Raw genomic sequence first — 14,573 nt, forward strand, 5'->3', positions numbered from 1 at the left:
CATTTGGGTTGCACATTGATATTGAGCAACCCAATAACCTAAACCTATGCCAAACTAGGCGTACTTTATAGGAACAAATCCTCCCTGAGCCTGCTGGTCAGAAAGCGCATTGCACAGCAGATGCTAGTACCAATTATAGACTATGGGGGGGGGACATAGTAGATGGCACAGTACCCCAAACTCACCTTAGCAAACTAGACAACCTCTACAATTCAATATGCCGCTTTGTCCTCCAATGTAACAACACACAACACTGCGTAATGGTCAAAATTAAATTGGCCATCACTTGAGTCTAGGCACAAAGTTCATCTCTCCTGTCTTGTCTACAAATATTTGCTGAACAAGCTCCTCACCCCTACCACACACAGCCCTTATCACCTGAGATCTGACTCCAAGGGACTTTCATGGTCCCAAGGTTCAAAGTATACGGCCACTCCTTCTCTTACCGTGCACCTCTCAATTGGAACAATCTACCCGAGACTCAATCCATCACAAGTCTAAGTTCATTAAAAAATAAAAATTACAGAATAATTTTGAGGAGAATGAGGGAAGCGTGGCGTCACAAGCCACATTGTGGGAAGCTCATAAGGCAACCCTCAGGGGAATATTGATGAATCTGGCCGCCAAACGGAAACGGGAAAGAGAGAAGAAAACTAAAGAGTTAGAAACACAAATAGCTGAGCTCTCTGCCCTGCACAAACTTAATAAGCGGGATCACACGCTTAAACAACTTTTAGATGCCAAAATTAAACTTAATCTTCTCCTCACCTCCCAGGCTGAGAGGGAAATGGCGTGGTCGAAGCGTAAATTTTATGAAAAAGCGAACAAACCTGATACACTCCTTGCCAATAAGCTAAAAAAGAAGCTTCAAAATTACTCGATTCACGCAATTCGGAACCAAAGGGGAGACCTTACCTCCATACCTGGGAAAATTGTAGAGGAATTCAAAATTTATTATGAAAAACTATATAATGGAGACAAGGTCACCCACAACACTAAGACGGGTGAGTTATTAAACACCTTCCTGAAAGAGGCAAAATTACCAACCTTAGGAAGGGCTGAGAGAGAAGCGCTACAGGCGGACTTTACCTTGGAGGAAATTTTGGAAGTCATCAAAGCATTAAAACCGGCTAAGGCGCCGGGACCAGATGGCTTCTCTAATTTGTATTATAAGAAGTACGCCAAAATTCTAGCCCCACATATGCTAAAATTATTTAACGGCGTACTAGAGGGGGCCTCCTTCCCAGCACAAATGCTTCAGGCGTCCATCTCGGTGATCCACAAACCCGGAAAGGACCCGGCAGATTGTAAGAGCTACCGGCCCATTTCACTGATTAATTCTGATATCAAAATCTACTCCAAACTTATAGCGAACAGGGTGGGTAGTGTCCTTCCCGGGTTAATCCATGCAGATCAGGTGGGGTTTATCGGAGGAAGGCAAGCGGCAGACAACACCAGAAGAATCATTGACTTGATTGATCTGGCCCAAAAGAAAAATACACATTCTATGGTGCTAAGTCTGGACGCGGAGAAAGCCTTTGACAGAATAGACTGGCCCTACCTAATGGAGACTCTGAAGGCATTTGGCTTTGGAGGACGCCTAATGCGGGCCATCATGGCACTGTATGAGGGCCCAGCGGCGAGAGTGAGGCACCAGGGCTTTCCTTCTGAGCAATTCCATATAAAAAGTGGAACGAGACAGGGATGCCCGCTGTCGCCGTTGCTGTTTGCCCTTTGTATAGAGCCCTTGGCGGCGCACATTCGTAATAGCCCAGATATAACAGGCATTTCAGATGGAGAGCAAGAGTATAAGGCCGCTCTATATGCGGATGATGTTATCCTAACACTATCTAAACCGCTCACGTCCCTTCCTAATGTATTTGAAATTCTGGGCAAATTTAACCATATTTCTGGCTTTAAGATTAATCAGTCTAAATCAGAAGCCCTCAATATAAATCTTCCCAAAGAAGTTGAAAAACTGATTGATCTCAACTTTAATTTTAAATGGCAACCCTCCGCTATCAAATATTTAGGGGTATATCTTACACGGGACTACAAAACTTTATATAAGGCAAACTTTCCCAGGTTAATAAAGGCGCTGGGGGAGGATCTCAGAGTATGGGCAAAAGGGGGCATCTCATGGATTGGAAGGATACACTGCGTGAAGATGAATCTCCTCCCAAGGATGTTATATCTTTTCCAGAGCCTACCTATACCATTGGTCCACTCTGACATCCTCTCTCTTCAGTCAGCAATAATGAAATTCATTTGGAATAAGAAAAACCCAAGAATTGCTAAGGGTATTTTGACGAGACCCACAACCAGAGGAGGGCTAGCGGTACCTTGTTTGTTCGCTTACTACAAAGCGGCTCAATTGGCCCAAATTCTTCAATGGCACACAGACCCAAGCCTTAGGAGATGGGTAGAGTTGGAGAAAAAGTGTTGTGCACCAATTGACATCCAAACGCTGATCTGGTTGCCCAAGGGAAGGGCACGTCAGATCGGCACGCCGCTACAGACCATTGCCAATTCTATTCGGGTGTGGGAGGCCACCAAATTTAGTTGTAAATTAACCACAAAGGCATCACTCATGACGCCAATCATCGGCAACCCTGATTTCGCTCCGGGCCTGAACAGTAAAAACATGAAGTACTGGACACAAGCGGGCATTACCCGACTTAATGATCTGAGGGACAGGATACATATACAATCATTTGAACAAATCAAATCCGCAAAAAATATCCCAAATACAGAATTTTTTAGGTACCTCCAGATCAGAGATTTTTACAACAAAACTCCAATTAGACCAGCACGTACTAATTTCGAGCAGCTGTGTTCCAGAGATACGGACACAAGGGGACTCACATCTAGAATGTACAGGGAGGTGGTCTGTCAGAAGATGACAAGCGAGACCCGGTTACACTACATTCGACAGTGGGAGACTGACTTAGGGGAGACGCTAGAGGACGAGGAATGGGAGCAGATCACACAAGCAGCAGCTAAAAGCTCCATCTGTACCACACTAAAGGAGAACGCGTATAAGGTCCTGATGCGGTGGTACTACACCCCATCTAGATTAGCTAAATTTGTTAGGGGCTACTCCCCGCTCTGCCCAAAACAGTGCGGGGAGGTGGCTGACTTGCGACACATGCTGTGGTCCTGCACAAAAGTGGCCCCGATTTGGGAACAGATTAGAGATTGGTTACAGCGGATTCTCGGTTGGGAGATCCCCCTGGACCCGTGGTTGTTCCTACTGGGCAGGCGGGTCCAGGGTATGCCAAATGCGACGCACAAATTAATCGCGCATTTTGCAATAGCCACTAGATGCGAGATCGCAGCATTATGGAAGCAACCAGTAATTCCAGTTATCCCCAAGATTCGAAATCGGATTTGGCACGTTTGCCGGATGGAACAATTAACGAGTTTGGTTAATGACACCGGCACAAACTTCCTAAAAGTCTGGTCGTCTTGGTTGACACAGACAGACATCCCCGGGGTGGATGCCACCGCAATCCTGCTATAATAGGTACAGGCGCGTTCTCCTCTGGGGGTCAGAGTCCAGACGACGAATAGCGACGAACAGGTAGGTGACAGCCCCCAGGGTAGCAATCCAACACACCTAGTCTATAGGGATAACTCGGCATACTCGAGATGGAGACAATGAGGGATATCTACAAAGATAAGAAGCTCATAAGAGACTATACGTCGGTAGGCATACCCGGAGAAAACCCCTCCCCCCTTCTCCCCCCCTCCCTTGTCCATCGTCTAGTTTGTCTTGTTTGTCCTATATGTTTGCTTCTTGTTCCATATTGAGGCAGTTCAAATAGTCTAATGTATGATATAAAAACTTTATTGGGATGCTTTAATACAATGGGCTGTGATACAATGTAAGAATCTGTGAACTCAATAAAGAAAAATTTGAAGTTGAAAAAAAAATAAAAAAAAATAAAGATGTCACATTTTAAATGTGGTCTGTAACGGTTACATACGCCTATAACTTACTTTATCTTTAACTGTTCATGCAATGTCTTAATATATAATGTATAACCCTGTTCTCCTATGTAACCATGTATCTGTCATCATAACTATGTGCCCAGGACATACTTGAATACTAGAGGTAAAGCTCAATGTATTACTTCCTGGTAAAACATGTTATAAATAAATAAGTGAGGTTATCAGAGGCCAAAGCCTGTTTTGGAAAGTGGGACGATTGGAACCTGAAGTGACAATGCTTTCGGATAGTGTAAATACACAAAAACCCTTAAATACAACTTAAAATTCTTTAGAGGTTGTGGCAAGGAAGACAGTCCACCCTGTGTATATTTACTACATATAAAGACATCATGGATCCGACAACAATTCACAAGAATAACAAATGTAATCTTTGTAACAATTGTGATCTGACGAATTCAATGATGCTAAACAATCCATGATTGTGAGGGTGCAAAGGTCAGATACTCATTTGTCGCTCAAATTTTGGAGTATGTTGATGGGGGGGAAAATAGTCTCTTTGCATACAGCAAACTCACCCAAACGCATTGATATGATTCATGTTATCCTAGGAGCTACGGGGGATCAAGATATGGGACTATATATTCTATATTCCGGCATCTTTTCAGTCAAAAGAAAAAGGTATTTTTTGAGATTGAGGAGGGTGGTTAAGTTCATGCCCAGGTGGGTTTATTCCGTTTCCAATGCAGAAAGATTTAGGATAAAAACCATGAATTTAGATTTTCAACCAAGGGAGTGTCAATGCTATGACAGATAAAACCTCATATTTTCAACTCCAGACCCTTCAAGGAATCTGATCAATCTTAGGGCGCGCTTATATTGCCGGCGACGACGAGGCAAAACAAATGTATTGCCACTGTCGCGTGCGCATATAGTAGAAGCGACGCGACGGCTTGGTCGCGATCGCTGAAAGTCAATTTGATTTTTCCAGCGACCGCAGCGTGACGTTACCATCATGGCGACCGCACTATAAGCGCAGCCTTATGCAGTAAAGCAAGTTAGATTTTATATTTTTCCCCTTTTTATTTAAGAAATGGTCTGCATACATTGTACTATAGGTTTCTTGCAACCTTACTTTCTGTAACTCAGCACTGTACTAATTTTTGTTTATTAAATCTAAAAGTATAGTCTTTTGGGCTCTAATTTAACTTTGCATATCTTGATTTCATTTCTAGACACATTTTGCTAGAACTTGAAACGAATTTTTGGTGGTGGCAGCATTTGAAGCTATATTTGTGACGGATTGATGGGGGATATAAGTCAAGGGAGGGACCCGATGGATTGAAAAGTGAGTCAGCTAGATACTGTGTGTATTAACCCTCATCACATATTCATAATCCTCATCACATATATATAATTTTTTGTATATGCCGTTTCCCCACCCCCCCGCTTGGTTGAAAATAAAACAAAAAATGATGCTGTCACAAATGGCACATCTGTGAACCCCCTGACTTGAATATGTGTATGTATGTATATTATATGTATATATAAAATTTTATATATATTATATATAAAAAAAAATATATATATATATATATATATATATATATATATATATATATATATATATATATAAATATATATAAATATATATAAATATATATATATACACAAATGTAAATACAACTGTATGCTCATCTGCATGTCTTAGGCAGGTCTGCAACCCCGCCTTTCACCATTATCACCCAGCACACAGCAGCAAGGGATTCTGGGAAATGACATGCAAATGCGCCACTTTTTGCTTCAAAAACCATTTTTAACATGGTTCCCTATAGGCTTAAGCTTGCTGCATGGTCACAGCTTTGAGCATAGCCAGGGTTAAGGTGCATACCCAGAAAACCCACCCACAGACAGCTGTTTCGACCTTAATGGGTCTCATCAGTGTGGGGTTGGTTAACTGGGTATGCAAAGAAGCTAAAGGATGGGGTTTACCATACCGAGTTAAGTTATGGTGAGTAAAAAAATATATATATATATATATATATATATACACACATACACACACACTGGTTGACAAATCACCAAAAAATCTACTCGCCACACAAAAAAATCTACTCGCCACCTAGTACCAAACGTGTGCTGCTTGGGCCAATATTTACTCGCCCGGGGGTTAAATCCACTCGCCCGAGGCGAGCAAATGTATAGGTTTGTCGAACACTGTGTGTGTGTGTGTGTGTGTGTGTGTGTGTGTGTGTGTGTGTGTATATATATATATATATATATATTTTTCGATTTGTCGGTATGTCTGCTTACAAGGCACCCAAGGGACAACACTTGCATCATTTTGTGACGTTTCACACCTTTCCTTTCATTTTCCTGCAAACAAACCAAACTGATTTTACCCGTAATCCTTGGATTTTTGCATGATTTCATCTGTAACACAAACATTCATCATCCTGCTTGATGAAGGCATTTTCTTGAAGTCAACCCGCAATCAAGGGTACAGCTGTATAATGAAACTGCTGTACTATTTATTAACAGTTTGACTGACAAAGCCAAATTAATTCATACCTTGGAAGGATTTAATGCTGCAATTATGCAGAACTAAGGATTTGCTTGTCATAGTTACTGTCAAGTCGTCAATAAAGCTTAAAAAATGTAACACAAATAAAGTGTTTCCTAGGAATATGCTGTTCCATAAAAATCACGTCTAGCATAAAAAGCAATAAAATACTAAAAACACAATTATGGTTCTGAGGCAAACATATTAGTTTCAGGGAACGTTTAGAATAACGAGACATTCGAAGCTAAAAATGTGGAACTCAGCAGTCTGAACATAATCTGCTGTGTTGATGGATTTTAGTTTTAAAGAATAAAAATTACTTGTATAACAAATACAGGCTTCACAGCTTATTCCAGATACTTAAATTAGCAATACGGGTTTGTTTTTGTTTTATTACAAGGGGTTTCTAAAGGTGGACCCCGTTAATTTCGGCTCCAGGGATCCCCTGCTTCCGGAGATACTTACCTCCGTAGTGGCGCTGGTATCCCTGCAGGCAGAGAAACAGTGTCTCTAATTTAATGGCGACTTTAAATGTCCCACATGCCAATAGAAAGCTGTGACGTCATCCGGTGTGGCTTCCTCTTGGCCCGCATGACATGGGGTTTTAAACTCAGCAGAGATACCGGCACCCCCTACGGAAGTAAGTGTCTCTGGAAGAAGGCGGTCCCGGAGCTGAAATTAATGGATGTTTTGCTCCCGAGATCCACTGCTTCATATAATAATATATACACTTTTTTTATATGATTGAAGCAGGGGATCTCCAGAGCTGAACCCCATTAATTTCAGCTCCGGGACCTCCTGCTTCCAGAGTTATTAAACCCCGAAGTAGGTGCCGGTAGCCACTCCAGCTGAGCAAGCTGGGCTTTAAAGTTTAAAGCTCCCACATCAGATGGGTCAATAGAAAGCCGTACCTATGATGTTACGGCTCCCGATTAGCCTGCAGGGCGCAGGAACTTTAAACAGCTGCCATTACGTGATCCCTGGCAACTGAGAGCTGGTACTGGCACACACTTTAGAGGTATGTACCTCTGGAAACAGGGGGTCCCCATGGCCAAAATTAACGCGGTTGTGCTCCGGAGATCCCCTGCTTCTAATAATAATATACGCAAAAAAACTGCTACTTTAAGAATGAGATGTGAAACAAGGTACATATAATTAACTGCAACTTTCACTTAAGAGATTTTTGTGTTTTTTTTCCTCATCTATATGCCTGTTGCCAAACAATTACATACTTTGAATATTTTTATTTGCCAATCATTCCAAATTTGCTAGAGCTGTTAAAATGGTAAAAGTATGTGTTTTGGATCAAGCTTATGGTGAGCGAAAAAAGGTCAACCATCAGAAGAATAAATGACATTTTGAAATGCTTAATACTGTATGTACAGCACATACAACTGGCCACAGTGATATTAATTACAACTCAGAATAGTAGATGTCTTATAGATTGAGAAGTAATGCGAGCACAGTACATTAAATATAACTCACAGATTTGTGTGTAGGATCTAGTAAGTAAAGCGGGTGTAAAAACAATATCAATTAGAAGCTGCAGAGGCGGACAAACATTTTAAAAACTTAAGAGACAACTATTATTTTTAAGGAGCCAACGTTTTGTTCAGCAGCAAGGGGAAGGGGGTTTGACACTGCTTCTCTGGTCTCCCTCTCCCCTCATGCTCAGTTATGGCGCCTACAAATTATCCTCTTCCTAGCCGCCGGCTCTGTAGGTCAGTGTGTTTCGGTGACACATGCTCTGACATACTCACACACTGGCACACCTCTCCCCAAGACACTGAGCTCATGGAAAGCAGGGGTGGGCACAGTGCTGGAGCTCTCCTTTTCATTTCCTCCCTCGCTGCACGCCTCTGCCACCCCCGTGTTCCTATGCCCGAGCCTCCCCCCACATTAAGCGGTGGGCGTGTCATGACATTAACTGGAAGCAGGATTTGGTTTCTTCCAGAAAACAAAAAAAAAAAACTATTTCTCTTGCACATCTTACCCGATTCCATTGGAAGATGACGGCCCTGGCAAAGGTGCCGCTGCCGACTGTTGTAGCCATGTGCTATTAAGTCTCGGTGTTGACTTTGCACTGGTCAATAATGGCTTAGTATAGGGTACAAAACCGATATTATTGGCAGGCATAAATGAAGTCCGACTGGAGCTCTGGTAGTTTGAGGACGTTGGTAAGTTTATCATGGAGTGTCGATAGCGAAGAGATATAGGGCCTGCCCCACTGTTTGCCAAGCACTGGTGGCATGCACATGCAACAGACTTATGAAGCGGCCCCACCTTTGGGGTGAACGGATAAGGCATATCTAAACGCCTCTGAATTTGTCGTATGAAGCCTGTCATCATGTTCGTCTGGGTGAGAGTGCGAAGGTCAACTGTGTAGTGGAGTCCAAACCTCCCAAGGTCTGCAAATGGATTTCCATTGGAGAAGCTTTCCTCCAAGAATATACCAACTTGCATTTCGTAAGTGGCCCAAACCCCTTCATCGCTCATCCACTCCCAACAAATTCCCTTGGCTGGTGCAGAATCCAGTGAATAGAGAGACTTCCTGACACATCGCATTGTTCCTGAAGAAAAAAAAAAAAATAAGGAAATGAACAGATAGATATATTTAGATCAAATTGCTGAACACTTGTGGCTACATTTCCATTTTGAATGTCACCTAACTGAATAAAAAAGGGCCACTTGGAGAGATTACACGGTGTGGGGGAGAGGGGGGGGGTGTGGGGGAGAGGGGGGGTAGGGCACTGCATTAAAAAACATTAATTTAAAAAAACATAAATAAAAAATAGCTTGATCTACCTTGTGGGAGCTTTCCTCTCCTTTAGATCTATACCATTTTATTCTATTTTTGGGTGTATAGTTTAGAAAACTTTTACTCTTAAACTTTACATTCAGCGTACAAATTTTAAGATTAAAAAAAAATAATAATAAAATAGTGCAGGATTTAATTTGCAGAAAACATTATACTATATACATACTTCCCCAAAAATGGTTTAAGAACAAAACAAGAGAACCCAGTTATTTAAAACAAAGTGTTAAAAATGCATGCTATATGACCAAAATACACTAAGGAAACTAACAATAGTTTTTAATATTAGTCATTACTTTTAACAAAATAATTTTCAAGAGCACCAACATACAACTAGCTGTCAAAGAAGCAAAAGTTCACAGTGCCGGAGACCGTGTCTGCTGCGATTGAGCTGCAGTGGATCCATGCTTTCAAAATCGCACATATAGTTGGACTAGCAAAATGCTCAACATGTATTTATTCTGCATTTAAAAGGTTCTGAAGGGAGAAAAAAAAAAAAAATATATATATATATATATATATCAATTAAAAAAAAGTGTCAACATTCTGCAGAATTACAGTGGAATTTGGGGCTAAATGCTATGGCAATGTTTCTTTTTAAAGTTCTCCTTTAGTTTAAATGGTAAATGTCCACACTGTCACATTGTCTACTGTGAAGCGCTATGTACATTTATGGCGCTATATAAATACAGCCATACAATACTTTGCTCTAACTAGCTTTACAATGCTCCTCTTCCATCCAGACTTGTCATTAGGATGCAACGTCAACAGTTTAGACCTAGTAATGTCAATAAAGTAGTTTGGACCTAAAGCTACATACAGTATAGCAACTAGAACCAACAAAAGATTTTTTTGCTTGCGTCTTCCCCGCACACAAGACTAAACTAGTTAAATAATGGTCATGCACTTGACACATCTTTAATTAGGAATTGACGCCAAGTCACACTTGACAAACATAAAATGGAGGGGAAAGAAATGACGCACCATTTTATACATTGAATGTCAATGTGCAGATCTACTAACTTCTCCTGTAACCACTCCATCAAAAACCAGCTGACACTCAAGCGACGAAAATTACCTTGACTTCGATACTTTACATGCATGAAATGCCTCTCTAACCGTCAATTATATAGCAAATAAGTTTGTTCCCCTCTATATAAAGCAACATTTAGTTCCGCAGTCGACGTTCAGCCTTCCACCTGGGATCTCAAGATCTAGAGCAGGCGTCTCCAAACTCCGTCCTCAAGGGCCACCAACAGGCCAGGTTTTATGGATATCCCTTCTTTAGCACAGGTGGTTCAATCTTCAATTGAGCCACCTGTGCTGAAGAAAGGATATTCTGAAAAGCTGGGCTTTTGGTGGCCCTTGAGAACCGAGTTTGGAGACCCCTGACCTAGAGAAAAGGTCCCAGGTGGACCGAAACAGCAATTGCCAAAATACATTTTGTAAAAGCTGAGTGCCAGTTGAAACACAAACACTAAATGTATTATAATTACTGCCGCACCACTACTGAAGCAGGAAACTTCTTCAGTGGTAGAATCAGTTACACAATGGGTGCGCAAACTGGGGGGAGCACGGCGGATACAGAGGCCCTGAGCTCTTCCCCAAAGCATTTACATTAAATGCCTGGGTACCGCGCAAGGCCTCTAAGGCCTGGGACATGGTGCAGGGAGCGGCGCTGGGAAGCGCTGACGCTCATGCTCTCCTGCTCAAGCAGGAGATTTTTCTTGTCCCTGCATGAGCGTCAGCGAGCGCGCTTGTGTGCCGGGTGGGAGGCTTTCGGGAGGCGGGGCTAATGCGCCACGTCACGGACTGCCATTGGCTTCTGGCAGTCATGTGACCGGCCATGCGCTTCCCTCAGCGGGAAAACTAAAGTTGGATTGTCGGCTGAAGTTCCACACGCCTCCGCACGCCTGCGGAAGCGCCATCTAAAAGCCGCGCTGATAGGGATAATGTTTCCCCTCAGCATGCCTCAGCACAAACTTTTTGACCATATCCGAGGCCTTGCTCTCTTACCTTGATTCGGACTACTTCTGTGACGCCATGGCAACATGGTGTCAAATGTCGTTGCGGGGTCACGTGACGTCACGACCCCTGCGGAATCATTTGGCACTCGAGAGGAGGTAAGGAAGGGGGGGTGCAAGCACTGAGGGAGAGCAGGCGGGGGGGCACAGGGCAAAAAGTTTGTGCACCCCTGAGTTACACAACGCAAAAGCAAAAACTAGCAGACTTTGGCAGTCCAGTTGCAATCCTCTACGCTCGCTAGAAACAAATGTGAACGCCATCCATTGTTATCATTAGTAATGCAAACTCTGCCGTTTAACATTTCGTAAAAATTTTCAATTTTCGAAAATTATAATAGGCACTACTATTCACCAACATTAAGCAACCCTTTGGTTCCAGTGGGAAAAGAACAGGGTGAAAATGCAGTAAAACAGAGCTTTAGAAACAGCAGGCCACAGCATACACAATCAGGGTCCTTTGCTTCTTCAGTTTCATTTGATGCCGCTTTAAGTGAAGAGGTCTCGTGAAGCCGATTAAGAATCCCACATGTGATATTTAAATGAAGCAGCACACAGCTTTCCTGTCCACTCATTACTTCAGAAGTGCAGATGTGTGGCTGAATTTTCCATCATTGTTTCTAGATCAACTTTTCACGCTATTTACACATCCATCATCTAGGTCCTTTACTGCCAGAAGGGGCTGCAACACATTTGTTCAACAAATTCAATGTTAAACAAAAGCATCCGCAACAGAGGAAGAAGCATTTTTGAAGACAATCTTTTTAATGTATTCGATGATTCCATACTACTGTAATTTGGCACTCAAGTAACTCATGATTTTGTTTAACCTTTTGGCCTATTTCCTTTCAGAAGAATGATGTCAGTGTGATTAACTGAATTTCAGATAATCTTAAAATGTGAGGGGAAAAAAATAGGATATTGTAGTGTATATCTTTATTTATATAGCAATGGATACAAGGTGACGGTCAGCGCAAGATGTTAATCTCGAAAAATAAAGTGACAGTGATATACACAAATAATTAGTGCATGCATTGATTGACACAATATGTCCACTTGGGGATAAATGCAGGGGGGGGATAAATGCAGGGGGGGGGGAGAGGGGGAATGGAAGTGGGGGGGGTATGGGGTGGTATGCAAGTGACTTGTGATAGATACAACAATATATCTAAATGACTCACACGGCCTAGTGTGAGACCCTTCCCTCAGAGGCGGGTGATGGAATGGACAGCTGAATATGGATGGATGAATATTGCAGCAATGAGATGTGAAAATAAATATAAGAACAACTCACACGGCCTTGTGTGAGCCCCTTCCCTCAGTGTGAAAGTTTGGGTGCTGTCAGTCTGATGGTAATTAGTCACGTCTCCTCCTTATTAACCCACAGTGGATATAGAGTGCGGATAGCTCCTCTCCCAGATGCCCAAATACAGGAAATGGGCAGAGCCTGGATTAGCAATAGTAAAGGATTTATTACAACAGTGACAAATATAAAGCTTGGAGCACTCGCACACAATAAAAGCCCAATGCCAGCCGCAGGTCAATTCTGTAGACCCGCTCCTTCCCGGTAGACTCCCGCGGGCGCGTCCGACTGCGGGACCGGTGTCAGGGGATCTTGCCAGAAATCCGGTGGCTACCTGGGTCCTACACACAACGAGCACCGGCAGGGAACTACGCGTTTCGCAAATAATGCTTCGTCAGGTTCCTACCGGCTGCTCGTTAACCTTGCTATATATAGGCGCACAAATCACTTCCCCTAATTGGGTGATTAGCTACACCTGTTTGATGTAATGCCCCATAGTGTTAAAACCCCTGTCGGTTATTATTAATCTAGTGTTGGGCGATGGAAGGGGGAGGGGAACGGGGAGAGGGGAGAGGAATGGTGAAGGAACGTAGGTGCACTTTGGCAGGGAAGAATATGCTGTGAATGTCAGCCATATATTCTGACAATACGTGCATACATTTATGCACGTATTGTCAGAATATATGGCTGACATTCACAAAATATTCTTCCCTGCCAAAGTACACCTACGTTCCTTCACCATTCCCCTCCCCTCTCCCCATTCTCCTCCCCCTTCCATCGCCCAACACTAGATTAATAATAACCGACAGGGTTTTATCACTATGGGGCATTACATCAAACGGGTGTAGCTAATCACCCAATTAGGGGAAGTGATATGTGCGCCTATATATAGCAAGGTTAACGAGCAGCCGGCAGGAACCTGACGAAGCATTATTTGCGAAACGCGTAGTTCCCTGCCGGTGCTTGTTGTGTGTAGGACCCAGGCAGCCACCTGACTTCCGGCAAGATCCCCTGACACCGGTCCCGTAGTCGGACGCGCCCGCGGGAGTCTACCGGGAAGGAGAGGGTCTACCGGATTGACATGCCGCTGGCATTGGGCTTTTATTGTGTGCGAGTGCTCCAAGCTTTATATTTGTCACTGTTGTAATAAATCCTTTACTATTGCTAATCCAGGCTCTGCCCATTTCCTGTATTTGGGCATCTGGGAGAGGAGCTATCCGCACTCTATATCCACTGTGGGTTAATAAGGAGGAGACGTGACTAATTACCATCAGACTGACAGCACCCAAACGTTCACACTGAGGGAAGGGGCTCACACAAGGCCATGTGAGTTGTTCTTATATTTATTTTCACATCCCATTGCTGCAATACTCATCCATCCATATTCAGCTGTCCATTCCATCACCCGCCTCTGAGGGAAGGGTCTCACACTAGGCCGTGTGAGTCATTGAGATATATTGTTGTATCTATCACCAGTCACTTGCATCCCACCCCATCCCCCCCCCTTCCCTTCCCCCTCTCCCCCCCCTGCATTTATCCCCAAGAGGACATATTGTGTCAATCAATGTATGCACTAATTATTTGTGTATATCACTGTCTCTTTATTTTTCGAGATTAACATCTTGCGCTGACCGTCACCTTGTATCTATTGCCGTTATAAGAAGATTCTGGGTTCCATCTTCTTCTAGGTCAAGCTGCAGAACTACGACAAGGGCTAGTATATACATACTTATTTGGTTTCTACACTAGCCCACCGGTGTTACACTTCCACACGTCACAAAAGGTAGGGAGCACCCCAGTTTTTGTTTCTGTTTTATTTATATAGCACCATTAAAGCTGCAGTTCAGGCTCCTTTTTTTTTTTTTTTTAACTTCAATAGTTTTATCTGGGCAATCTCTACTTACCTAAAAAACTGCATAG

At 43.0% G+C, this 14,573-nt stretch overlaps 1 protein-coding gene across 2 annotated transcripts in view; it reads right to left on the reverse strand.

Moving 5' to 3' along the window:
- DTX2 (deltex E3 ubiquitin ligase 2) overlaps positions 1-14,573 on the reverse strand; it is a 124,721-nt gene that overhangs the window by 69,323 nt on the left and 40,825 nt on the right. For both annotated transcript variants that reach the window (XM_075589830.1, XM_075589829.1), the window contains exon 3: positions 8,508-9,084. In XM_075589830.1, coding sequence (XP_075445945.1) covers positions 8,508-9,084 — 577 coding nt within the window. The remainder of the gene's footprint in view (positions 1-8,507; positions 9,085-14,573) is intronic.

Source organism: Ascaphus truei, chromosome 3, assembly GCF_040206685.1.
Source record: "Ascaphus truei isolate aAscTru1 chromosome 3, aAscTru1.hap1, whole genome shotgun sequence".
Taxonomy (NCBI): domain Eukaryota; kingdom Metazoa; phylum Chordata; class Amphibia; order Anura; family Ascaphidae; genus Ascaphus; species Ascaphus truei.